The sequence below is a fragment of the Protomyctophum bolini genome (assembly GCF_963924005.1).
Source record: "Protomyctophum bolini genome assembly, chromosome: 17".
In the NCBI taxonomy this organism is placed as follows: domain Eukaryota; kingdom Metazoa; phylum Chordata; class Actinopteri; order Myctophiformes; family Myctophidae; genus Protomyctophum; species Protomyctophum bolini.
In genome coordinates this window covers 12,943,940-12,971,937 of record NC_137878.1, presented here as the reverse complement: position 1 = coordinate 12,971,937, position 27,998 = coordinate 12,943,940, and the positions used below count along the sequence as shown (strand labels likewise).

The 27,998-nt window shown below is 42.3% G+C and overlaps 1 protein-coding gene across 1 annotated transcript in view; it reads left to right on the top strand.

The window, feature by feature from the left end:
- trappc9 (trafficking protein particle complex subunit 9) overlaps positions 1-27,998 on the top strand; it is a 285,531-nt gene that overhangs the window by 78,018 nt on the left and 179,515 nt on the right. The window contains exon 17 of the mRNA XM_080787679.1: positions 13,884-14,036. Within this exon, the coding sequence (XP_080643805.1) occupies positions 13,884-14,036 (153 nt within the window). The remainder of the gene's footprint in view (positions 1-13,883; positions 14,037-27,998) is intronic.

The following is a 27,998-nucleotide window of genomic DNA, read 5'->3' as shown; positions in this document are numbered from 1 at the left end:
TAGTTTGAGTCAGTTTGGGGAAGGGAAGCCAGGCGGGGAAGGTGATACTGGTCATTGCATGTACTCCTACAGGCTGGGCGGCACTTTTCTTTAACACAATCAGCCCCTGGATTCCTTCAAAGTAGTAGCTATGGGGTGTTGTAAAGCCCCCCCCCCCCCCCTTATGTTCCGGAAAAAAACTGAGATATTTCTTTGCTTGGTTACACCTTTCTCTCGTTTTAATATTATCGCTAAATAATCCATTGCGTTCTTCTTTTGAACGAGAGGCAGTTGAGAAGTCAGAAATGAAGAGCTTATTATATCCATCAGATCAAAACCACGGAGAGCGCTCTAGATTAGGAGAGACGAGGCATTCTTTCTTCCGCGGTACACTAGGAAGTAAACGGGACCGCTGGTGAACGAAGAGCGAAGCGTACGGCGGCCTTAGGGTCTAACTAAAAAATATATAATAATAATATTATTCTCTCGCCTGATATCATTGAAAATGCATCCTTTGAATCCGTCGGAACCTGTTAACCTTTATTTATTCAGGGAAGTTAGTTGAGAGCAAGCTCTCTTTTCCAATAACGCCCTGATTACAGTACACATAACATACAATATAAACACAAATACATTACAGGATAAGAAACAATTCAGAGTGAACAAGTACAGCTAGACCTCAAATGGATCCTTACAAGTCTTTTAAAATCAAGTTGTTCAGTTTTAAGATTGATTGTTCCACAGTTCCACATGTGAGGTGCATAGTAATGAAAGTCTTTAAAGCTGTCAGAGAGATTTCAGGCATCACCATTCATACATCACATATAAGGGAAAAAAACGTGCCTATTCGACCTGTATAAACTATGAAGTACAGCTTCATACAGGTCGAATACGCACGTTCGCACAGAAGCTGATATCCTCATCGGAGACACAAAACGTATGAAAATGCAAATAGCCCAATTTCAGTTGGAATCTTGTTCCAGATTCCAATTTGCTGTGTGCTTTCACTGCACCTGCATGACATGAGAGAGAGAGAAAACTGAAACCTTCATGCTCACACACTCAGTACTGGCCGCTGATCCAATCGCAAAATCCATAAAAGACCATAGAAAACTAGTGCATTTTTTAGTCACCATTTATCGCGTGATTTGTTCCGTTAATCGCTACTTGTCACAAATTACTCACATACTCCTTTATTATTGGACATTAAAGCAAAATAACTCGAGAACCGTTTGCCCCACCGACTTCATATTCGACACACACTTTCCACACCCCCTCAGGGAGTGCAGTGCCCAGACTCGAGTCGGTCGGACCCACTGTTCTCCAGAACCACCACAAAAGGTTTTGGTCAGGCTCTGCCAGTGTGCCTAATCAGCCTAAATCCCCTCACCTGTGCAATTTCCAGCCTCTGCCACAGCCAATTGATTCCCATTCCCAACCCCACACCTGCCAATTGATTGAGCCTACTAAACTAGTCCACTTTTCACAGTCAGTCAGTTTGCCCTCTTCACACACAGGCAGATTCAGAGATCTCCATGTGGGACACAGACAGTTAAAACGGGTTGACAATGGGTATTATTATGTAACCAAGTTGCATCGTTCTCAAGTAGGCCGGTAGCCGACGGGCACGTACAGGTCTAGTTTTCATTAATACAAAGTATTTACGTCAAAATCTGTATATGTTGGTACAATATAACGTAAATCATTATTAAACATTAACATTAGCATTAAACGTTATTAAACATTTACAATATTAACATACATTATTGTAATGTATTCTGTCTGGTTCCTTTTACATTATTGTATATTTAAACATTTACAATATTAACATACATTATAGTAATGAATTCTGTCTGGTTCCTTTTACATTATTGTATCCCCTGAGCAAGCAGGCAGGCTCCGTTTAGCTCAAGGGTCATTTTAGCACTCGTGCAGGAAGCCAGCTTCAAACCCGGGGTAGAAGAGGAAAGTTAAATTGTGCTTTGATTTTATTTAGCAACCCTCAAATGGCACTGTATTAACATCATGGGTATAATCTGCTACATTTAAGATAACTTAGAAGTATGAGTACTTACGCAATATAGTGTCAAACCTTATGCTATTAAAGGTTCATATGTTTTTATATATATTTTTTTTAAAACAATGCTAAAAGATGAAACCTGTGTGTGGCCCTGCCTATCTGGATTGGGAAGTGAGATTTGTTAAACTTTCCCTCCTGAGAAATTGTTGAAATAAGCATGATACATTCGTTATTAATTAATGTGATTCAAAGTTTTAATCGTTGACAGCATATACTATATATATATATATTTTTTTTTAAAGGAACTAGACAGAAATAGCCTACTTGACGAATCACAGTTCACTGGTGCGTCGCCGTAGCTATAACTGGAGTGAGACTGAGCAGCAGCGTGTAGTCTAGATACGGTCTGGCTGTTACCCCTGCAGATGAAATGTCTTTATGCTTTCGGAGAAAGGTCGAAACTAACGTCACAGCCTCACCGCTTGCCAGACCGGTATAGTTTGAGAATAGTCTGCTTTATCCCATTCTGGATGGGAACCCCTGTTGGTGTTTAAAGCATTATGTTATGTGGCACCGAGTGCCGTGCTACGAGCTTTGTAGATCTGCTATTATTTTACAAATTGTGAAAATGTTGCGCAAATCTTTGAATATTTATTCTTTCAGAGCATTTTTAGCTGAAATACTTGCTCCTGGGGGGGGGGGGGGGTCCCTGGAACTACATATTTTCAGATGGAGGTCGGTGGCCAATCACAGTACATATTGGGGGTCCTTGACATGGAAATGTTTGAGAACGACTGACATAGAAACATGACATTTGTAGAATCATGCTCGGGTCTAAATGGGCTATTGAAGTTTATCAAATTCCTTGACTCCACTTCTCCCTTTCAATTTGTGTCCCTATCGGGAAGCCATGGAAACATAAGTACGGCTGCCGTTGTTTATTAGTATTACAATGATGCACAATGTGCCACTTGAGAGTGAGACGTCACTTCATGGCTGCTCTCTCTAGGTCGTCCTCAGCCGCCGTTGTATTACTGTACGTGCAGGATGTATTACTGTACGTGCAGGATGTATTACTGTACGTGCAGGATGTATTGCTGTACGTGCAGGATGTATTACTGTACGTGCAGGATGTATTACTGTACGTGCAGGATGTATTGCTGTACGTGCAGGATGTATTACTGTACGTGCAGGATGTGCTGAGACTTCTTCTGTTGGGGAAAACGGGGATTGTAAACTGAACCTCCCATTCGGTTAACTCCACTGAAATGTAAACAAACCTGACATCTAGAAAATAAAGCATGTGTATATGGACGAAGCTGTCAATTAGACAATGACATGTATTGACCCAGTGAGTGCAAATTGACAGTAGAAAACAGCAGATACACTGTACATATGCTCTGATTATTGAATCAGTCATTGTCAGATATAAAGTTAGAATATACTCTCTGTCTGTGCTTGCTGCTTCTACTCTCTCTCTCTCTCTCTGTATTCATACACCTCTATCCTTTCTCACCCTCCATTCCCCGCATTTTATCATATCGTCAACCGTCGGCACGCAGCTTTACATTCTTGACAGTTCAATTCAACAGCGGTTCAATCAGCGGTGGAATCCGTGTCATTTCAAAAACGTACATGTCGTGCACGCTTCCACTTATCGCAGCGGAACACCACTGTGATTGGCCAAGAGTCCAGTCCAAATCCCCACATTCCGCCAACAACACCCTCTCATCATCGCCGTTCTGTCCCCGGTGAAGTTTGAAGAGTGAGTGATGAAGTGAAGTTTCAGAAGAACTTTCGATTATACATATGATGTTTTCGTGCCAGCATTATGAGTTTCCATTCCCAACTTTCCATAACTTTTTGTGTCCCCATAACAAATTGTCTTTTTTATGTTAGAAAGTACATTTAAATGACAAAATATTTGTCATTGTCAAAATCATGCTGAAGAATAGCCAACTAGTGACCAGACAAAGTATACATGTTCAAGTGCAAACCCATAGCGGATTGCAGCTTTAATATCACAAAATAACATGCTTGTTTACTTTATGCAAATTGTGAGTAGAAAAGTTTACCATGAACGTGCCATCATTTTCCTATGATGAAACAACATTTTGAGGCGTGCGTAGATATATACGTTAATTTTCTGAATCAGTTGGATCTTCATTTCCTATCATGCTATAGTTGTTTGATATGCAAATAACGTTTACATCAAACAGCTACGGTCGTCCTCACTCCCTTTTTAGTGCAACGTTGCATTTCTGGGCAGGACTTTGAACATGAAATAATAGCATGCATGCAAGTGCTGAGTGATATGGACAAAATTAAACATTGTTATTTTGACCAGCAATATCCAATATCGGCAATTTATTTTAGAAATTTGCAAAAATGTTAATCAAATGAAAACAAAAAAAAAGATAACACTGAACACAATCCCAGACGATATCTAGTCTTATATAACCAGTAAGACGCGAGAAGGGCGATAAACGACCTCGCCCTAAAGGTTGAGGTCGCGTGCACGTATCAGCCTCGTTGACGGCACACTGCTGGGCGAGTGCTGGCGCGTTGACATGGGGGCTCAGATCAACATATGGAATGAATTCTGTACTGGCCATATAAGGAGCATGTCTTGAGTGTATAGGGTTTGATGAGGTGAGATCAACATAAGGAATGTCGAAACAGGTCAGCTCCATATATGGAGATCTAAGGGTGGGGCAGGCCCGTCTAGAGTTTGAATGGAGACATCGAATAGGACAGAGATTGGGGAAGATTTATGTCAGAACAGGTTCTGACATATATCCATATATGGATATTTAGAGTTGCTGGCCAATATTGACGACATCAGGGATCTCCATATATGGGCTTTATTGCGACAGCAGGTATCCACGAGACCTGCGGGCACCATATATGGGGGCTTTCCCATGTATGGGGATTTTGAGTGACTGACTGACGGACCAAAACTTACAATTTCATAGTAAATGCGAACTGCGGTCGCAATTTAATATCGATATCACTCTACCATATTGCGACCAGTGCACGGTGCATTCATCCTGTCTGCCTGGACCTGCTGCCTTTGTAACTTTATACTTTTAACTTTTAACCACGCTTAGCGCTGGGTGGTGGTGGCCGCCAGATGAAGAAGCTGTTTTTCAAGTGTCAATCCCCCCCCTGTCTCTCTGTGTGTCACCCTGACCCTGTCCCACTCTGTCAACCAATTCCAAAAACCCAGCAATGAAAGGTCATGAACCGCTATTCACAGAAACGCAGATAATAACCTGTGGAGTGAAGTGTCTGCCTGCTTCATTTGAAGCTATAGGGTGGCAATATATCAAGGCACCACGACACCAGAGAGAAAAATGAAATGACGTTTGTTTAGCCCCTCAACTCTCAGGGAGGGGACCAAGTAGACATTTTATGTAGACTGATGCCAGATTAATTTGTTGATCTTATAGTTTGTATTTAGGATTGATAATCTTTTTAAACTTTTTGCTTGCATTTTTACATTATGAGTATCTGCTGATACCGATTTTTCCCGATCCGACACGTGACGTATGCCATATCACAATAGTACAATATCCAAAATCACAGACAATATCCAGTCTAACATCATGATTATGTCCATAATATTGATACTATGGATTGTTTTTGCTCCCGATCCGATTAAAGATCATTTGAATTTCCAATCACGTGATCGGATCGGGACAACCCTAGTTTGTATAGTTTCAACGTACAAATTATTTATTTTTGTATATTATACTGTTTAGATTAAACATTCTTGATTTACCTATGATCCTAGATTTCTACAGTATGTGTATGCATTTGATGTATTACTATTACATTGGCTTGAGTTGTACTTGCTTACTGTAAATCACTATGGGTTAACCCATTAAAACCGAGAAAGCAATCTTTGCCATTTTAGATCTTGCAGCATTAGCTGTTCATAGGAAACAAAGTCTAATGCACTCCTGATGGGCCCAGAGACGGGGGTGTGTGTGTGTGTGTGTGTGTGTGTGTGTGTGTGTATACTGTTAAGTACACAATGACCCGCACACCGTCTGCACTTGCGTGGCACTGTGAACACTTTTATTTAAGCAACATTTTGGTCCAAGACCTTCAGGCATCTGCTGAAAGCTAAGTAGCACCACAGCTGTATACACATACACAGATCCACAACAGCCAATCACGAGCTCCCTCGTTGGCGGGGATGAGACCCAGCAGGTGGTGATCTCATTTTGATTAAGTGACATTCTCCTCAATCCATGCCACCTGTTGAACAGAAACGCTGGCCAGGTGCCAGAGATATGGGACAAATGAAAGAATGAATAACCGCGGGGGCATCCATGTGCACATCGCGTGCACGTCAGATGAATAAATAATTATATATATATAAAGATAAATAACGTAACTTTACGTCTTGGCACAGATCAACATATGGAATGTCAGAACAGGTCAGCTCCATATATGGAGATCTAAAGGTGGCAGCAGTGGCAGTGTCTTGATTGTACAGGGTTTGATGAGGGCCCAGGTAGGGCCGGGCCTTAATTTTCGGGCCTGTTGATAACTCTAGTTTTCGCCGGCTGCCGGGAGTGGCTGCACAAATAACTTTGGGGGCAGACCCGTCTAGAGTGATGTCACTCTAGACGTGATGTCACATAGTGATGTCACAAGACATGGGCTCAGTATATGGGGCCTTTCCCCATGTATGGGGATTTTGAGTGACAAAAAATGCACGATTCCATAGTTAACTGCGACCTTTGGTCGCATAAAGACTGGATCATATGAAAAACTATGGAGAAATCAATTAATTTAATAGTATACCTCAACCTTTAGCATTAGCTATTAAACAAAATAGCAGATATACAACCTTGTTCATCTGCTATTTTTGAAAAAGATCCTTGGAAGTGAGGGAACTACTGATTTAGAAGGCCTCAGGTCTCAATGCGTTAAGAGCATCTGCTAAATGGCTAAATTGTACAATTTAACAAATTAACTGCTCGTGACGGAACGTTCCGCAAATTATAATCCAACCGGCAACCGCTATTGGCGGAACGTTACGTCAGATATGCTTTATTATTGATATCAAACCGGATCGCTGATTTCTTTTATATATAATTCTTTTTTTGCTTTTTGCTTTTTTTTTTTGCTTTTCCTAAGTGATCCTAGACAGGTTTCGCACACGCACACTGGCATATTATTTTTTTCTGTTCTTTTTTCACCTAAACGTCATCAGTGATGATCATTGCAATGCCATTTCAATGCCATTGGTCATGATATTTGCATATAAATACCCCCCACAGAGGCTGAAATTCACACAAATTAAAAATGTCTGGACTTTACCCTAATAAAAGTAGGTACAATAATTGTAATTGTAATATATGTATTTTTGTGATCATTAGAATGTCTAGAACATGTTTTATTAATTATTGTGAAAAATATCCCCCAAATGTAAATTATTAATTTATTATATTATTATATAATTATTATACATTTTTCATCTAACTTTATTTTTTAATTTTAAATGTTAGTCTTAGTCCTAGTAGTACAAAGTAGTAGTAAGGTTGAAATCTATTTTTTGCAAGTAGAAATTAATGCAGGTCTTGGAGGGTTAATTCTGAAGAGCCTGCCTCATGAGACGGGACTCTTGTCAGTTTAACCCGCTACTACAGACGGATTCCGTAATTCTCTCCAGTTTTCTTCCATTTCTCCCATATGTTCAGGCCTTCATTACACTTAGAAAAATCACATGAAGCTAAATGTAATCCCAATGCATACCTCGCAGCTCGTTGACGGAGCGCTGAGAAGCGTATATTACCGCCTGCCATTTCCACTGAAGTGTGCTTCATTACAGCGAAAGGAGAGGAAAACCACAAGCAATTAAGCGCTCCTACACACAGCGGAGCTGCGAGACCTTTGAAGGGCATTTAATGCCAGATCTGTTTCCTTTTGGGGCTCATGTGATTGGGGAAATCATGTTTATTTTCATCATTATTTTCTCGTGGGTTTCGTGTCTTAAGCAGGGCGACATAGCCCTCTACCATTATTGCCACATTCCGTAATGACTGCATGGTTTGGCCTGGAGCGCAGACAGAAGAAATTATTCATAATTCAAAATAGTGCAGGGTGATCTAAAGGTCAGAGGTCAAACATCGGAGCACGGAAGTTGTTCGGGAAGAGGAGCACATGTGTATTGAAGTTTTATTGCTGACGTGACGGTCAAATGGTTCATGACAATTACAATTGACAATTTAGGCATTTAGCAGACGCTCTTAATCCAGAGCAATTTACAGTAAGCAAGAACAAAACATGGTAATACATCAAATACATAGAAATAGCCATCAAGAATCATATGTAAGATAAGAACCTAACAGTGGCATGTCTATATAATGGATCTACGGTATGCGTCTACACTATAGAGTGCTATGTCTACGTAAAATGCTATCCAAGTTACATAAGTTGAGCCTTTGCTTATACGCCTGTAAGGTCGTCGAGGCTAGGGCATTAGGGCAAGTGCTACGGCAAGTGCTACTGGCTAAGATGGAGTCTGAAGAGGTGGGTTTTCTATCAGTCTATGCCTGTTAAAAATTTGAAAAAAATTGAGCTTCTCACAAGTGTGTGTATGTGTGATAATCTCGGTCATTCTGTGTTAAAGATTAACGGAAGCGCACCTCTGGAGTCTGTCTCACACACAATTTTCACCCATGTTTTTATCATGTCACTCAGACGTGTTGACTGAAATATGTTACAGGAGTGAGTAAAAAAAAATAATCATTTCGCCTGCACTCTTGGCTCTTGTCAACCTTCTACACACAAATAAGAAATACGGTATCTCTGTTGCTACTGACAGCTGGTCAAAGCTGTGAATGGTCTGTGAATAGATGCATTCATCCTTTTCACTTGAGGCAAAATGGGCAATTCTCTGTCAAGTGGTTGTATACATATCAATGATATATTGCCAAATGCCAAGTGGCTTGTCCATGGTAAAGATAAGCGAAGATTGCATTTGTCCATTGACGACCAGCTGAAGTGCAAGATGCAGTCAGTGTACTGTACTGTATGTGTGCGTCACCTCAACGGCATATTGTTAAATCCTCAGTGTTGAGTGTGTAAACATATACCCTTTATATTACTGCTGGAGTTAAATGAACCCTGAGGATCTGCTTGTGTATCGGAGGTACATTATATTGTATCAACCCATTTAGACCTGTTACACCTATTCGTTGTTCTACCTTTCAAGCACCTCTGTGTCATTTTAGTTGTCGCTATATACAGGTATAGGTAACGCTGTTGTCGGGCAGAAACATCTCATCTCCCTATTTTGAAAAAAATAACGCCTTCATCCATACTACAGCATCACACATACAAGCATCAAAAGCATTGCATATACTGTATCTGCCATGTTTTGCACTGGCAGATGCGTCTGGTTTCCAGGCTGTCAACCCCAGCCAGAGCTAAATGAGATTAGCTGACCAGTTGCTACTGAATGTGCCTAGAACTACCGTATGCTGAAAACCAGAGGTAGCCAAGCCTTTTTATTTATTTAAATTTTTATTTTGTAACCCATTTTTAATGATCTAATGTGATCCTGGGCTCTACACACCCTCCGCCAACCTGGGGAGAGCAATTGACTTGAACTCATGCTTCCTTCATGCATGAGTGTCCAAGTCGCTCCTTTACACCTGACATGGGGGAGTTTCCCTGGTTGGACTTAGCGCGTGGAAGGAACACGTTGCCAGGGGGAGGCAATTTAGAGACCAGGATTACTGCATGTTTTTTGTGAGGGTAGCTACCCTAGGGGATACGGCGTCCCCAGCGGGAATCGAACCCAGGACCTTCTAGCTGTGAGGCGACAGCACTACGGACTGTGCCACCGTGCCCCCAGGTGGCCGAGCCTTTGTGGAAGCTGCCCCTATGCCCTGGAACCCCTCCATATTCTATCTGCCCAGACCCCTTTTCAAATCTTTGTGGAAATATCACTTTGTCTCCCTGGTTTTTCTCTCATTTGCTGATTTATTCTTTCATCTCTGAGGGGATCATTGAACTGTACGGCACTTTGTTCCACCAAAATAATCTGAAACACACTTCATAAATAAAGTTCAAGTTGAGCCCAGTTGGTTCGTGCTATTGACACTAACCAATAGCCACAGTGACCCCCCTGGACACAGTTGCCAATGCAGATGAGCTGCCTTTGAAATAACTGTTCCGCATAGTCGTCTGCTTCCCCTCTCTGCCTCAGAGGCAGGGTAATTAGCACAAATTGGAAGAGAGCTACTGTGCATTAGGCAGTTCTAAAACATTTTCATGTCAAGGACCCCCAAAATTATATGTAATTGGCCCCCCCATCTGGAAATATGTTGTTCCAGGGACCCCCTAGAAGCAAAGATTTGAGTTAAAAACGTACGAGCTTGTAGATCTGCAATTTTTCAACAGCTAAAGTACAACATATGCTTAAAACACCAAAAGGGTTCCCGCCCAAAATGGGTTAATAGGTAATAGGTAGGTTATGCTGTGTATACAATCATATGTAAGAATCATACGTTCTTGGTAATTGACAGAACTACTAAATTGGGAGAAAGATTTGGCAAAAAGATTGGTAAAATTGGACAACAGAAGCAGGAGGCTAGTGAAACTAGCTGGTGTTGGAACTACCTGCTGCGTTGCATGTCTGCATGCCTCACTCTTCTCATGTGTTACCTCCATTTCACCGTTCAAATGATGAGTTTGTCAGGACTCGGGAGCACACCGCAGAGTCTGAAAATCAAGAAACGCATCTCTCTTATCTTTTCAAATGGGTCTCCGAGGACCCGGTCTTTTATCACAAAGGGAACTCATGGTGGTGTTTGATGTACTAACTTCAGAGCTTCAGAACTTTTGACAAGGCAGGGGAAGTTGGGTAATTCATCTTGTGCATTCGTGTGGTTTTGAAGTGCAGCCTAAGGTTTGTTTGGTTGGACTCATTAACAAGCTGTTTAGTAGAGCTGTCACTATTGACTTCTAAGTGATTATTGTCATTCATTCATTTTTCACATAGGCCTATTAATCAAAGTGAAATTCAATTTTCCAAAATCGTCTGATTAACCAATTGTAGATCTGCTACTTTTGCTATTTTTGAAAATGGATTATTTGAATGAAATGGGTAACTCTTTTCTAAATCCATTACATTGACCAGTTCTTATTACGTCTTGCACCTATAGCGTTAAGCACCGACACATGCTACATGTTTCCTTGCGTGCATAAATTAGGCTAATGCAAGCCCACAGCAAGCGCCACATTGACGCCTTCTATCGGGTACACACATAAGCGTACGTGTGTAGCCAATTGTTCCCTAATTGCTTTTTGACTGGGTCTGAAATGGGATGTGCAAGCCTCCTGAATTGTTAATCCGTACGTTGCAATAATTCACAATAACACAGTAGTATCTCCCATAATTTATCTACTTTTTCATTTCAAAGATTATTTTAATCATGCTGCTTTGGCATTTGTCTCCATTGGTCCTCCTGGCACATTGCTAGATACGTTTTTCATCCTCTCTCGTGGCACTCCCCTTTTTCCCCCCATCACGTAGGCTAATGAAGGACAAAGAATAAAAACCATTTAGGCAGAAACGTGAAATCCCAGCTAAATGTTGTGGCCACAAATGGACTCTGTTTGACGTCAGCCAGTCTGCCCCGTAGCAATGCTGTGATCTGCGTGGCCTGCATACAATTATTTCCAAGGGTAGAAATGTCTCTCTCTCTGTGATACTTTGAATAACGCTAGAGGATACGATTTTACCCACACACCCATTGTGGCTGACTGACATCACTGTGTGACTCACACAGCCCTTTGGTGCGATACTATCGCCCTGGCTGTCATCTGCATTACAACCCGGTGGCTGTGTATACCTGTTAGAAATGGGTCACATCAAAGAGAATAGCTATTTATCACTAACAAACGGTGGCTCTGAAGGAAGCTCTGTCTGTCTGTCTGTCTGTCATCTTTCAAACTGTTGCACCACTCGCAGAAGTACCTCAACAAACCGTCGTTACTCGGGTTTTATGCTTTTTTGAAATATTTATTTTTTGGGGGTAAGGTGCTTTTTATTCATAGATTTACTCGCCTATTATCTTGGGAGATCCAGATGATTTGGACCAGACGGACTTTAGACCTGCGGGTGCTTCGTGGGGTCAAACAAGACCGCTGTTGCCTTGTGTGGCTTGTGCTACTGTTGCCTGCCTGCCTATATTCCTCTCACTCCCCAAACCAGGGGGTGCCACTCCTGCAACAATCAGCTACATGCATTGGCTGCATCATTCATTTGATGTTCCTGGCTGAAGTGGTAGCAGCTGAGTCATTCGTCTCAGGTGGTAGGGGGGCAATAACGAGTCATCCGTCTCAGGTGGTAGGGGGCCAATAACGAGTCACCCGTCTCAGGTGGTAGGGGGCCAATAACGCATAAATTAGATTGTCAAGTCTTGGCCAGCAAAGGTGATCAGAGGTTAGGTAACCCGCCGGCAGATCACCGACGGTAGCGATTTGCCAAGCCCCGGGGGGCTAATTGCAAAGCGGCAGGTTTAAACGCCAGATTTACACAGGTTTGTCGTTCGACCCGCAGCACATAACCGATGAGACGGTTCTCCCTGTCCCCCGGCCTCTCGGTGTCACCCTGACCGGCGGCGAGTTTGGATCAATCAGTCAGCCAAATGCTTGCTTATGCAGGGCAAATTGCATTTGGGTGCATACAGGCACATAAATGTCATCCTGGTTTACTCTCCAAAAGTGTTTATGGCGTGCCTTCCTTGTCCGTTCCATTCATCGTCGGGGCTAAATCATGCCCCTCGTGTGCTTAAAAAAAACACCCAGAACAGCGACTGTCTGCATGTGGCAACACCCCCAGCAGGCACCATTGAACATGTGTGTTCGCCCTCAGTGCACTTTTCATGCACCTTTTAAATAAATGCCTATTTGATGCATTAAAGTTGTTCCAGAATACCTATTTTCTTTAAAGGCAGGGTAACAAAATGGCACTGCTTTCTCCCAATGTAATTGTCTTAAGTGTGAAAACAGTGCAACTATATAGTCTCCATGTGTCTACTTTAACCCATTTTTACCTGAGATCAGATTCTAAAAATGTCTTCTACATCCTGACAGTTTTCTGAAAAAGCTATGTTTCTATGTCAGTCGTTCTTCGATTTTTCAAAAATAGCAGACCTACAAGCTCATATGAGCTTGTAGATCTGCTATTTTTCAATAGCTAAAGCATAACATAATGCTAACACCAAAAGATAAGAAGGAGGTCCAACTCTTGAAGCACCGCCCGTCCACCTCGGAAAATGTCATAACTGCGTGTCACTGGAACTCTCGAGACGTCCCCGCATAGAAATACATTGCAAAATGACTGTATTTTACAATTAATCACACTTCTAAGGGAGCAAATGCATAACTTTGTTCACGACCACGACCAGTGACATGTAGGGACCAGACCGATTTTGCTATATTCATAGTGAAAAGAGCCCAACGTTTTTTTTTCCCCGTCGACTTTAGCATAACTTTGTTGATGGGTGTTGTTTGGGACAATATAATGAAGCCATTTTACAAAATGGCAGATGTAGAACATTTCTTAAAAAATATATATATATATCTTTTGTTGTAGCCTTGCATGTTGTAGATATTTATCCATACTTTTTTTAATATTGACATTTTCAAAGATAAATCATTACAGATAAATATACTTTACAGAAATGTTAACTAATACACTTTTCTAAAAATACAAAATCTTAGCCAAGAATCAACCATCTACAGCTTCTAGATTAGCTATTGTCGGTGAATGTTTCCCCAAGAATAGGGATGCTAAATGTTAACCTTCATATGATTTTTTCTGACGTGTTGATGTCCTGGTGTCTTCCAGAGAAGCATTTCGGAGAGTTCCTGAGCTGGGAGCTGGAAGGAGCTCTGTCCCAGCTGCCCCTGAAGCCGGGCCAGTCTGTGACGCTCACTGTCAACATCAAAGCCAAGCTGGACTTCTCCGGACAGGAGCACCTCCTGCAGGACCTCAACGATGGTGAGTGGTTGGTCATTCATTCATTCATTCGACTAATGGAAACAGTAAAGGTAAAAAGGTTTAAAAAATCATTATCACATTGTTATGAGCTTGTAGATGTGTTATTCGAGCCAGGGTTTCCTCTTCCGCTTTTCCTGTCCGTCCAACGTGACCGACATCATTTTATTATTCCGGCCAAGTGTTAAATTAATCTGCCATAATCTAATACACGTCACGTGAGTGTGCACCACCGTTAACGTCGGGTGGTGCACACTCACGGCAGCACGCTTTTATGAACCGCAGATCAACTGCACTCTGTGCTGTTGCGCTGCTTCATCTGTCTATATAGTTTCAAAAAAGCATAATTTATCTGCTCGATCATGCAGGGATGTACGTAGCTTGCCAAAAAAAACATACAGTAGTTTGGACGGACGAGTGGCATTATCTACAAGCTACACCGCATCGTGTGCATAACATTACAGAGAATAAACAAAACTGACTGCATATGTTTCAGGGCAGGCTACGCATCTCAATGTTCAGCTAACGGTTCAAATAAGTGGTATGAACGGCTAATTATTGGGTAGGCTAGTAAAGTGCATGCTACCGTCATGTTCACTGTTAGGTTACATGGTGCCAGCATAGTCAGTCAGCCACTTGCCTGCATTCTTTTCCATCACTTTCCAAAAGGCTCTGTCCATATCCCCGACCGTGTGTCCCTGTGCTTGTAGGTAAATCATATCCACGTCGGTTCCAAAGTCAGAGAGACTTCTACTGATCGTAGCAACTCGCTCATAATTTGCAATGAATTGATAAGAACTGTCATTTATGTACAACTTGCAAGAAATTTAAAGTGTTCAACATTTTGTATATTTAAAAAAAAAAGCAGTTGAGGCGCTGTGAGTTTGTGTGCTGTTTTTTGAAGATATCACTTTGAGAACAACTGCACTACAGCAGGCTGGGCACAATCACTGGAACATGGCCCAAAATCAGTGAGATCATGACCAAAATTATGGTAATTGCAATGCATGCAAATATTATCCAAGGGTTTTTATAGTGTCTTAGTTAACCCATTCTGGGCGGGAACCCCTTTTGGTGTTCTAAGCATTATGTTATGCTTTAGCTATTGAAAAATAGCAGATCTACAAGCTCATATAGCGCGGCACCGAGTGCCGCGCTACGAGCTTGTATGTCTGCTATTTTTTCACAGCGAACGTTTTTAACTCAAATCTTTGCTTCTGGGGGGGTCCCTGGAACAACATGTTTTCAGATGTGGGTCGGAGGCCAATTACATTTCTGGGCTCCTTGACATGACATTTTGAGCACCAGTGATATAGAAACATACGTATTTCAGAAAAATGATTTAGAAATGTCGACACCGGCCTAAATGGGTTAATTGTGATCTGGGGACCAGCTGTATTTCTTTAGCCCATGAATGTAATAACCCAATGATTATAATTACCCTAAATGTAAAACTGTGAATGGTGCAATTATAATGGCGGCTCTATGTACAATGCGCATTACATTCCTCCACCCGTGGACACAACCATGCAGTGCACTAGCCTGCTCATCATGCTATTAGGCGTCTTTCTCAAGGATACCAAAGGAAATCTGGGCTTTTTAATTAATTAATTTATTTCGTTTTTTTTTATGTTATGACATTCATGCATATCTTTTTATGTCTCTCCGTGTTTTAAAACACATTTCCCTTGCATTGGACAAAACAATTTGGGGGCTGTTTCTCATCTCGGTAAGAGTGTTCTTGAGTGGACCACTGGTTAAAGGCCTGCGTACCGAGAGAAGAGCAAAAGTATAAGACAACCTGAATCTCAGAAATCAATAAGAATACATCACGGATACGGACAGAGGGAATTTGTTTGTATGTTGCTTCCTGCATGAGGCCCAAAGCCCTGGTGTATTATATATTATGAATATTTACGAGTATTAAGCATCTGAACTAGAGACCTGCGGATGGAGTTGTTTGTCAACGGCAACCAGAGATGCATTATCCGCCCGTTATCCGACCTCCTCATCCTATTTATATTAACCGCACCATCCGCCAACCACGGTTACCCGCGGCTAAATCTGCCATCCGCAGGTCTCTACTGGCTTGAGGACACCACAATATATGAGGGCATAACTCATAACCCAACTCAACCACTATGCAAACGCATTCATTATATCATCCTTTTTATATTAACTGCACCATCCGCCAAACGCGGGTAACCACGGCAGATCTCTAATCTAGCCCAAATAGCAAACCAGCTTGTGAGCTTGTAGATCGGCCATTTTCAAATGGTCGAAATGTATATAGTACTGAAGCGTTTAATGTATGTTTTGTAATAATAACAAAAACCTCCAAAGTAACTAGTAACTAAAGTATAAAATAATTGTAGTGGGTTAAAAGCACAATATTTGCCTCTGAAATGTAGGAGTAGAAGTACTGTAAAAGTACTGACATATTGAAATACTCCAGTAGATTAAAAAAGTTGTACTCAAGTACAGTACTTAATTAAATGTACTTAGTTCCTTTCCACCACTGAGTAGGATCATCAGAGGTGGCTGTAGGTTGGCAAATATTAATGCCTGTCGGAACATTCTTGAGAGAGGTGTGTGTGTGTGTGTGTGTGTGTGTGTGTGCGTGCGTGTGTATTTTTCTCTACTCCAGTCCACTCAAAATCCATACTGTTTCAGTGTTATAAATCCATACTGTTTCAGTGTTATAAATCCATACTGTTTCAGTGTTTTAATTAGCCAAGCAATAGTCTAGGGACCTGAATTAAGGAGATATGGCTTCGTTTCCCTTACAAACTCTCTGAGAATGTCACAGTCAGGGTGGCATTCTCCAACGCAGTGCTCATTTGATTATATCTGACCCGTTTATACATTCATATAATCATAATATTAATAAGCCTGTGTTAATATTCTGGCACGCTTGTTTGCACGATGCTCCATTGTTTGGGCCAGTTTAGAGGCTATGGTCCAGTGAACTGGGAGTTAATTATTAAGTGCAGCTGCCTTTGCTAATGAAAATGCACGGAAGCATGGACAACTAGGAAAAGTGTTCTCGGAGCACAGGTCAGGTAATAATAATAATAATCATAATCATCATCTTTATTTATAGAGCACCTTTCAGACATAAATGCAAAGCACTTTACATAACAGGTTAAAATCACAGGTTAAAACAGATAAGTTCAAATCTATAGTCGGGCATGAACGGTGCAAAAATATATGAGGTGTGAATGGTCAGTGATATTAGTAATGTAAAGTGTGTATGGCTGTGTGAACATGGCCTGTATGTGCGAGTGCAGAAAGCAACTGAACTGAAACTACTTCAAACAAACAGAGAGAGAGAGAGAGAGACCAGCCTGCTTTTATACCCAAAGGGATAATTGGGACCAGGTGTGTCAATCCCCAAGACACACCTCAGCAGGCTGGCCCTCTCCTCCTACACATGGACAGAGAACAACAATTAGTGACCACCCCCCCCCCCCCACACACACACACACACACACACACACACACACACACACCCATGGGATGGGTCATCACACTGTCTCTTGAAGCCATCAACCGAGGCTGCCTGTCTGATATGCAGGGGGAGTAAACTCAAGTCCTCAGTGGATACAGCAAAGGCAGCGTCACTGTGTCTCCTGCCATTTGTCTTCCTGGCGGAGACAAACAAGCCACTCTGTCCATGGTTCTGAATTAATGTTGTGGTATTGAGACTAGATGTGACTCTGTCCATGGTTCTGAATTCATGTTGTGGTATTGAGACTAGATGTGACTCTGTCCATGGTTCTGAATTCATGTTGTGGTATTGAGACTAGATGTGACTCTGTCCATGGTTCTGAATTCATGTTGTGGTATTGAGACTAGATGTGACTCTGTCCATGGTCCTGAATTAATGTTGTGGTATTGAGACTAGATGTGACTCTGTCCATGGTTCTGCATTCATGTTCTGGTATTGAAACTAGATGTGACTCTGTCCATGGTACTGAATTAATGTTGCGGTATTGAGACTAGATGTGACTCTGTCCATGGTTCTGAATTCATGTTGTGGTATTCAGACTAGATGTGACTCTGTCCATGGTTCTGAATGCATGTTGCGGTATTCAGACTAGATGTGACTCTGTCCATGGTTCTGAATTCATGTCGTGGTATTGAGACTAGATTTGACTCTGTCCATGGTTCTGAATTCATGCTGTGGTATTCAGACTAGATGTGACTCTGTCCATGTTGTGGTTTGTACATTACATGCACATAACACACGCATACATGCATGCACGCTCACAAAAACACACACGCACTGTATAATGCTGCTCCCAACAGCCTAGAAGCCCGGACCATATGACATTGGGCATAATCTCTCCTCTCCTTTTGTTTTTCAATGAATACTATTACAATGGAAGTATATTTGATAGCATCCTACTGCATTTTCTAATCATGGCTTGTATCTTTGTGGATTGCTGCATGGAACAGTGTGAACTGAATCATACCCCCTGCTGTCTGGACCTTTCAGCCTACAGTGCTGCTCTCTCTCTCTCATCCTTTCCTCACCCTCACTCTTATCTCTTTTTCTTCATTTCTAGCACTGTAGCTCGAGGATAAAACGCGTTGATGCAGTTCATGTGGGTACATCAGAGCCTCGTACTGATGTCTCTGATCTGCACGTTGCTGCTAGATCTCCTCCTCCTCCTCCTCCTGATCACTAGATTAAATAGCACAACGTGTTCAGAGATTGACTGAGTGCTCACAAATGTTTCACGGTTATTTAGTTCTGTTGAGCATGACTGAAACATATCTCAGTGCTCCCGGTGATGCTGTGAAGCGTCGGTTGATCATGTGTTTTTGTTTGACTCTTTCCACCTCTCGCGTGGACTATAGTCTACACGGGACAGTGAGGTGTGAGGATGTCTCACACGTTTTGTGGACAACCATTAGAGTAAAATCATTATCACTGAATGAATTAATGAATGAAGTGTCGGTGCAGCTGCGACTTGTTTTACACCTCCAGACAAGATCATCAAACTGCCTGGTGGATTGTTGAGGTAAACTGGTGATGAGTTTAATAAGGACTCATAGAAGCAACCAGGCTGGGTTTTTTTTGGAATGGAGGAGGCTGTCCGTTGAAGTCATTCCCTTGTTAACCCATTCATGCCTGACGTCGCTCGTTCGCTCTGAAAGAATACAAGCTCGTAGCGCGCCACTGAGCGCCACGAGCTTGTAGGTCTGCTATTTTTTGAAAAATAGATAAAGCATGATAACATAATGCTTAAAACACCAACAGGGGTTCCTGCCCAGAATGGGTTAACACACACAGGGAGAGAGAGAGAGTAAATAAGACGAGGCCACGGAGAGCAGGTCACAGGGAACATTTAAAACGGGTTCCTGGCTCTCCTGATTTATCTTCATGCTACTTTGTCACTCTCCCTCCAGTTCGGTTTGAGACCCCCAGCAGCATAAATCAGGCGTCTGGTGGGAGTGATGTCATCGCTCGGGACTAATGTGCCTTGACTTACAGCAGGCCCTTTAGGTTTTGTGAGGATGTGAGGATCATACCAATTGATGCATCAATGCTGCTGCTGTTTTCCTCTGGAGTCGGACTCCATGACTGTGTGATTCACGGACTCTCTCTCTCTCTCTCTCTCTCCCCTGCTGTTTTGATCACCGCCACGGTCCGATAAATAAGAAAGAAATGCCTTGAGGAAAAGTCGTCTTTAAAAAAAAAAGAAAAACAACCTCTGCTGTACTCTGGCTAGGTCATCAGCTGATTTTTGCAGTCATCTTCAACCTTTACTTCACCCCGAGAAACCTAACTCCTTATGATGGTACGGAAATAGAAAATAAAGCTGTTGCAGGCGATAAGGTTCATGAACAAAAGATACCAAAAGACTGTTGCCTGTCTGCCTACTACACACACACACACACACACACACACACACACACACACACACACACACACACGCAGGCATGCCCAGACAGCTTACACACCCACAATCGCACCACAATCCACAGCTGCTACATAATTTAACCCATTTAGGCCTGATGTCTTAAATCCTGATGTTTCTATATCAGTGTTGCTCAATATTTCATGTCAATGACCCCAAGAATTATATGAAATTGCCCCCCATCTGAAAATATGTTGTTCCAGGGACCCCCCAGAAGCAAAGATTTGAGTTAAAATGTTCACTCTGTAATAATATATATTATTCAAAGATTTGAGGAACATTTTCACGATTAAAAAAAAATAGCAGACCTACAAGCTCATAGCACACTATGAGCTGGTAGATCTGCTATTTTTCAATAGCTAAAGTATAACATAATGCTTAAAACACCAAAAGGGGTTCCCGCCCAGAATGGGCTAAACATAATCCTACACACTGTCAATGCGGAATCGGCAGTGCATGCTCAAAAACCATAATATACACAATGAGGCACGGCGAGAATTCAGACTTCAGACTTCAGAGAGACTTTCCTTGAGTAAGGAGCCAAGACTTGCATGACAAATCCCAGCATGGCTCACCATACGAAAAAGGTCTCACTGCTTAAATGCCCCACGAGTAGCACGTCCCCTTAACCCATACAGGTCAATGGAAAGGCAGTGACCATCTGGACTACTAAAACAATAAAAGCCCACATTGCCTTTCGAGGCAATATAAACGGAGCACGAAGAGAACGGCACGATGCAGTCAATCTCACTATAGACACAGCTGTTGGAGGAGATAACTATGTATAATACATTTTCCTTGTTCATGTAAATGTCCACGTCTTAACATTACTTCCACAACACTGGCACGCGCACTTTTCTATAATTATGATTCTACATATAAACATTTTGCACACGTGGAGGCTATTTACGGCGCGCGACGTGGCACACTGCCGAGTATAAATCAGGCACGTTGCCGTGAGAATCCTAGAGACGTCCAAATGATCTCCGTCCCTTGCATTGTCTCTGTGTCTGTCTCTCTGTCTTTGTCTGTCTTTGGGGAGCATAATTATACCAGAGGATCTACTTGTTGATGATTTCCTGCAGCCTGTAATGGAGTGTCTAGACTACCAACTGCGCTGGCTTTTGAATAATGATAGTAATCATTTGTTCACATTCATCCTTGTGCATGTCCTCTTGCTTCACCCTGGTCCACATATCTCTCTCTCTCTCTCACTCTCTATCTCTCCCTCCCCTCTCTCTATCTGGATCTCTGTCAGATTTCCTTTTGATGTCAGTGTTTTTGCAGTTAACTGATTTGCGATGTGCATGCGGACACAATGTGCTCTTGAGAAAGGGGGCACTGTAATTTTCCGAGTGGTTGTACTTGCAGTCTCGATCTGTCAAGACAATCACCTGAGCTTAGACGACGGGCCGTAATTCAAAGTCTCACTCCCACCGAGAGCTTTATGTCAGGGCATTCTCCCCGCAGTTCTGTGGGAGAATGAGGTTGTCCATCATACGCTCCGTTCCTATAGCTGTATAGTCTATCTGTAAAACAACACGTGTCAAATGGACGTCTTACCTGGCTGGACTTAAGTCATTTTGGGCGGGAACCCCTTTTGGTGTTAGCATCATGCTATGCTTTAGCTGTTGAAAAATAGCAGATCTACAAGCTCATAGCGCGCCAACCGAGTGGCGCGCTACGAGCTTGTAGGTCTGCTATTTTTTTTAAATCGAAGAACGACTGACATAGAAGCAAAGACATTTTTTTAATCTGATCTCAGGTCAGAATGGGTTAAGTCAAGCGGCTCTTTGTTTCCTTCAGCCGCGTGCTTGCCAAGTCACTTTCACCCTGCATGGTGTCCCTGTTTTGGGCACACATACCGTATAGGATTTTATTATTTTAAATGTCAAATGCTTCCAAACTTTCACAAATAACCACACATTATAAATAGTGGCGGTGCTCCTGTGGCCGACTGGCAACGTGCATGGTGGATCATGGCACTGAGGGGGGCGCTCTTGTCGTCATTACAGCCAATCGGAATTTGCGTCCTCACCTTAGTCTTCAATGTTTGTATTTACTATTCACGCAATGTTTGTGTGCACAAACACTCCAAACTGGCCATTCATTGTCAATGAATGGTAAATGGCATTCAATGTTTGTGTTAGGACAATGTGTGTGTTTGCACAAACCCTCAACACTGGATATAGGAGTGGCTAGCGCCTCTCAAACATAAATAAGTGGAGGCGACAGGAGGAGGGTTTAATAGGTTAAAGTATTTGTATTTGTCCCCTAGACGGACGGGCGGACACATACTGATGTCTGCTGGGATGGGGCGGGGTGGGGGCCAGTCTGACTGATGTCATCCTTAATCCTCTCCACCACAGGATGTATGTGTGTGTGTGGTGCAGTGGTTCTACACCTTGTTTTAACGTTGCAGAACACCAATGTTAGCTATATATTAGGCCAGTTCCCTATAGAGAGTATGTGCGTGACATTATCATCAAATCCGGAAGTTATGCAGGAATGCCTACCGAGTGTCAAAAAACTACTTTCTGGCCTTGATAGCCCATACATCCAAACAGAAAAGTCCTATTTGATTGCATTAAACAACGTTAAACAATGTTAAACTCCATTTGCATGTTGCTTTGCCACTCGATGTGCCATTCACTTTAAGCATGCGCATACCCTCTATAGAATAAGAGAATATCTGTGTCAAGACCTTTCACATTAATTTTTGAGTGGTGCAACCACTCCTACAACCAGCAATGTCCGTGTATGTACCGGTTTGTTTACCTGTTTGTGTACCTGGATGAGCACGAGTATGTGACTTATTTATACCAGTAGGGGGCGCCAGAAACAGAGAGAGGGGTACTGCTGTGTCTCTAATGAGAGAGAGAGAGAGAGAGAGAGATGGGGGGGGGGGGGGGAATTGCACCACTCAGTTCACACGTGTGTGATTTTTTTATATCCATATAATTGTATAACAATATGGTTAAAGTTTAACCACTTTAACCGTTAAACTCTCTAAACTCTTTAAATGTTTTGCTTTGGGGGAGGAGCTCTTGGCATTCCCGGACCCCTCTTTGAGAACCACATATTTAGATTATTAGTATCTGTGGTTCTTTGCATTGCGTTGTGTCTTGATTGAAATCTGTTCCCCCTTCTCCCCTCTTCTTATGTGGATGATGACTGGGCTGGCATAGAGAGGTGGGCTGTGGCATTTTCACCTGCACAGTGGCTCATTGATTTATTACATTCTGGATGCCGCTGTAATGAGAAGTTCCACGCAGTTTGTTTTGACTAATGAGGACGCTTGCAGCCATGCAGGTCCCTGGGTAACTTCCGTATAGGTCACAGATGTACTATGTTGACGTAGTTGCATGCTGGGTTTATACGATTACATTTTTTTAATATAGTTTATATTTCCTTCCAATTCCCATATTTATGGCCGCTTTTACTCTGTAAGCCCCCCCCCCACCCCTTACCCTCCCTCCCGTTCCGGACAAAAAAACGGGTGACAATTTTTTGCAGTCGCTAATGATCGCTCGCTTCATATTTTGAACGAGAGTCATGTTGAAGTCAGAAAGGAAGAGCTTAGTATATCCATCTGGTCAAAACCACGGAGAGCTCCTTAGATTATGCGCGCTGAGCCTTTCTTTGTGAACGGTAAACAGGGAAGTGAACAACAACGCGTATGAGCAAGAGTATGGTGCAGAAGGAGAGGCCAACTCCAAAAAAAGGGAAAACAAATACTGAATATTTTTCTCTCGTTTGATATCAATGAAAATGCGCTAGGACGTGTGTGTGCACTTCCTAGCAACCCGTCGGTTGGATTAGTTCCCACACGTCGTACGGTCTAAATGGGTTAAGACCTGAGGTCGATTCTAAAAACACCTTCTAAATCCTGACTTAATAATAATACAAATAATTAAATAAAATGACATTCTCGGCTTGAAAGGTAGTGTGTAACATGTCTAAATTGGATAAAGCTGTAATCCGACCATATGTCTCATGCAAATGTGATTCAAACCCGGGTCTCGTGTGCGGGAGACAAAACTTAGACCGCTCTTGCAAGATGGGCCACAAGGCTCGGGCAAGGCTTACGTATTTACATACTCTACCGGAGTAGACGACTAATCTCACCTCATGATTTCATTCATGAAATTGTAGTGCTTGCAGCTTACGGCTACACAGTATTGGTTTTCATTTTCTGACGGCACTCCAATTACATGTGCTCTAACCCCCCAGAGAGCACAGTTCCATATGATCGATTACAGTGATGATGCTGTCATTTGACTATTCATAGATGTATCACGTGCTTGCTGAGAAAGAACACAACAATGCATTAACCTTTTTATAAGAAGTGGCGATAATTTAGTTTTAGTTTAGTTTAGTTTATTTGATCTTCCTTCAGTTTCAGATACAGAATGTAAAGACAATGAACGTAAGCTGGTATGAAAACAAAACCAAAAAAACATGAAGATGATCAAAAGGAGTAGGCAGAAGCTAAAAGCTTATAAATGCCTACCCTACTTACAACATAAAATGAATCGTAATACTCATTACATTAACAGATTCACAAACAAAAGTCAGATACGAGAATTGCATCCTACACCCCCAGTGTCACCGTAGAGATAGCATTACATAACCGTTAGATTACACATTATTAGTGGCGATAATTGGAATGTTTAAAAGTTTGAGAATACAGGAAGCATACACAGTAATACCCTGTGTCCATTTATTGAATTGTAGCTGTTGAGTGTACAGATTGTTTGGGACACTTACAAGTCCATTTGGTTACATTTGTACTTTCAGAGGTAAATACAATTGTGGGCTTGAGTAGGAATCGTAGGATTTAGTTTAAAGAACATACTATAATTGGGAGTAGGTTGTAGAGTTCATCACATGACTATTAACACCCAAATCGCCCAGGACGAAGTTCACCGACCTTTCTATTAGTAACACCCAGCGCCCAGGACGAAGTTTTATCCAAAAGACGAAGTTTATTGATATGAAAACAGCCTAGGAGCGCCTGTTGCGCAATACTCAATGTTGCGTAACAGTGGGACGTCATCGAAAAAGTCCCCCGCCCTTATTTAGCCGACGAGAATGAAAATCTTAAAACGTGATCTAAATCATCCCGTCCAATTCTAAGAAAATATGCGTTAGACGGTCCACCGCTGTCCCGTCGCTATAGTCGCGGTAGATTTAATCATACATCCCGTTGTTGTCGATTGGCTCTAGACTGTTGGCTCCGCTGCTATAAATGTCTTGGGCGCTATGATTTAATGGATTAAATAACCCTGGGCAATCGGAGTGTTAGGTAGGGATGTCCCGTTCACGTTTTTTTTTGCTCCCGTTCCAATTCCGATCATTTGTGACAGTTTCTGACCGAGGCTGTCGTTGCTTATTTTTTAAATTTGTGTTTGTTCGTGTCATATGAAAGCAGGGAATCATAGCTTCAAATTGACATATTGGCGGTTCAGTTTGACCCACCAGTTTCACTTCTGTGGCCTCTACATTACGCCTAGCTACATGTTTAAGTATGTATTTCACATTTACATGTCTATTTCAGCACTGACATGCTGAATCCTAACTATACCCCCCTCAAGGACAACTTGGTGGTTCCCCGGACCATTGGTTGAACACCCACCGCTTTTGATGATTCTAAAGCTCCAGGTTTGGAGTGGCGTCTGACTCTGGACACCTGGACGCGACAATGACTAGCCCCCAGTGGCCCGAACGCTGCCGTTCCATTACAGTACGTAATGGAACGGCCTGACGGCAGTTAGAGCAGTACATGAGACCATAAGTACAGTGAGTGAACCTAAACCTAAACAGCGCTGCTAATGATGATGATGGGGTTGTGCAGAGCCCCAGGGGATAGAGATACGGAGCGTAATGGGCTAAAATGTGACAACGCTCCATAACAACCCCTTAATGCTGACATTGACTTTTTTTCTCTCTCTGCTATACCATGATGCAGAGATGTCATGATTGGAGCCATTAAAATGTACTGCAGTCAGTGTGGTAATTGCAGTCATATCTCTGTGTGGCACATTGCGTGCTCACTATAATCCTGCTTGCGTTGCCTACAGTCTACTTAGGTCTACTTAAAACCAGATGCAACTATACAAAAGATATGTAGCTGTTACATGTACTACATATATCAGTAACCTGAAACAAATCGTTGGTTTTAATTCCCTACTCCCAGGAGTCTACAATGAGAGAGTTTTCACATCCGGGTTCCTCACTCGCAGACCTCCATTGTAAGAAACGGCTTGTGTTAGCAGGAGCTCACGATGTTGACAAAGGCCAAACATTTTTAAATTGGCAGATCTCCAAACACTTTGGTTTCTCATACGGTAGACCCCGTTTTTAATCGCGGGGTAGGAATTAAACCTTTCATATTGAGGCTTAAACACTAAGTAATTACTTAAGTATGACTGTGTGTACTGCGTACAATTTAGGCATTTGGCAGATCTGCTCTTAATCCATTTAGACATGAGGACAATTCTACAAATGTCTTCTAAATCCTGATCGTTTTCTGAAAAACCCATGAGACCCCCAGAGGCAAAGATTTAAGAGTTAAAACGTGCGCTCTGAAATAATATATATTCAAAGATTTCTGCCACATTATCACGATTTTTCAAAAATAGCAGACCTACCACCCCATGCACTTGGTGCAGCACTATGGCCCTCATTTATCAACCGTGCGTACGCCAAAATATGGGTGCACGCCGAAATTGCCGACATTTTTGACATTTACCATTTCCGCCAAAGCTTGAAATTGAACGTGACAACGTTCAATTTCCACGTTTGCTCCTCAGCTGGCGTACGCATTTTTTTCTGTCTTACACAAGCGGAGCAGCATTGTCTGAACTGCTGAGAGGCTGCCAAAGGCATCGAAACATATGTATTCACTCCTAAAATGTTAATATAAAACTGTATGTATATGGGCTACATGTAAAAAAAGAAAAAGAAAAAAGGAATGGACCTACAAGATGTGTCTTTGTGTCATATTAAATTTATAGGAGCTTTCCAACTTTACAATTAAAATCGCACTTGATTTAAGCCATTTAAACAGTGTTTTGCATGAGCGCATACATGTGCTGGAATATTTCCATGACGTTGGAAAGTATAGCCTATAGTGCAGTGCTGCCTGCAGCTGCGGAGAGTCCCAACATGCATGGGTAGCCTATATACTGTAGCCTAATCTACAGTAGGCCGATGTCTTTCTGGAGTTACATGTGCAATCTCCTCCTCGTTTAATAAACCCGACGCGTCGCTCGATTCTCGAATGCCAAATGTACCGCCAGCGCAAGTGGGAACCGCATCGGAGATGTAGGCTACCCAGCCAGCCCACCACCACCACTCCACCAGTGCCAGCCACATGGGCTACGGTTTTAGCTGCACATTCATATATTGACAGTTGAGTTGAGTTGACAGCCTATCCACTGCAGCGACTAGCGACTGCGAGGCAATCTAAATAGACTGTCGAACGTGCATGGTCAGTTGATCACGGTGTCACGGACAGACAGACAGGACAGGATCAGGATCGAGGAGCAGCACCTATGCAAAACAGCAGCGTGTGTGTGTGTGTGTGTGTGTGTGTGTGTGTGTGTGTGTGTGCGCGCGCGCGCCTATTTGTTATTTAATTCATGGTTCACAGGTTCAGGTTTTCGTTCACTAATAGATCTTGTTGTATATTAAATTAAAAATACTTTAATAATTTAATATAACTGTACAACTAACAACACACAGTGACAGTTGCTTGCAAATTGCGATATGTGCGTGCGGGGGGGGGGTGAGGCGGGCATCAAGGGGGAAGCGAAGCGAGAGGAGAAACAGACCTACAGCTTTATTTAATTCATGCAGGTTTATTTATTTAAGATACAACAAGTTGCAAGTTGCGTGTGCGTGCGTGCGTGCGTCTGTGTGTGTATGAGAGAGCTGGGGCAGCAAGTCCATGTAACCATGGTTTCAGGAAACGTATTGCCGTTTTCAGGTCGCAAAAACGAGGGCGAGGCTTGATTTCATAGGGCGTGCC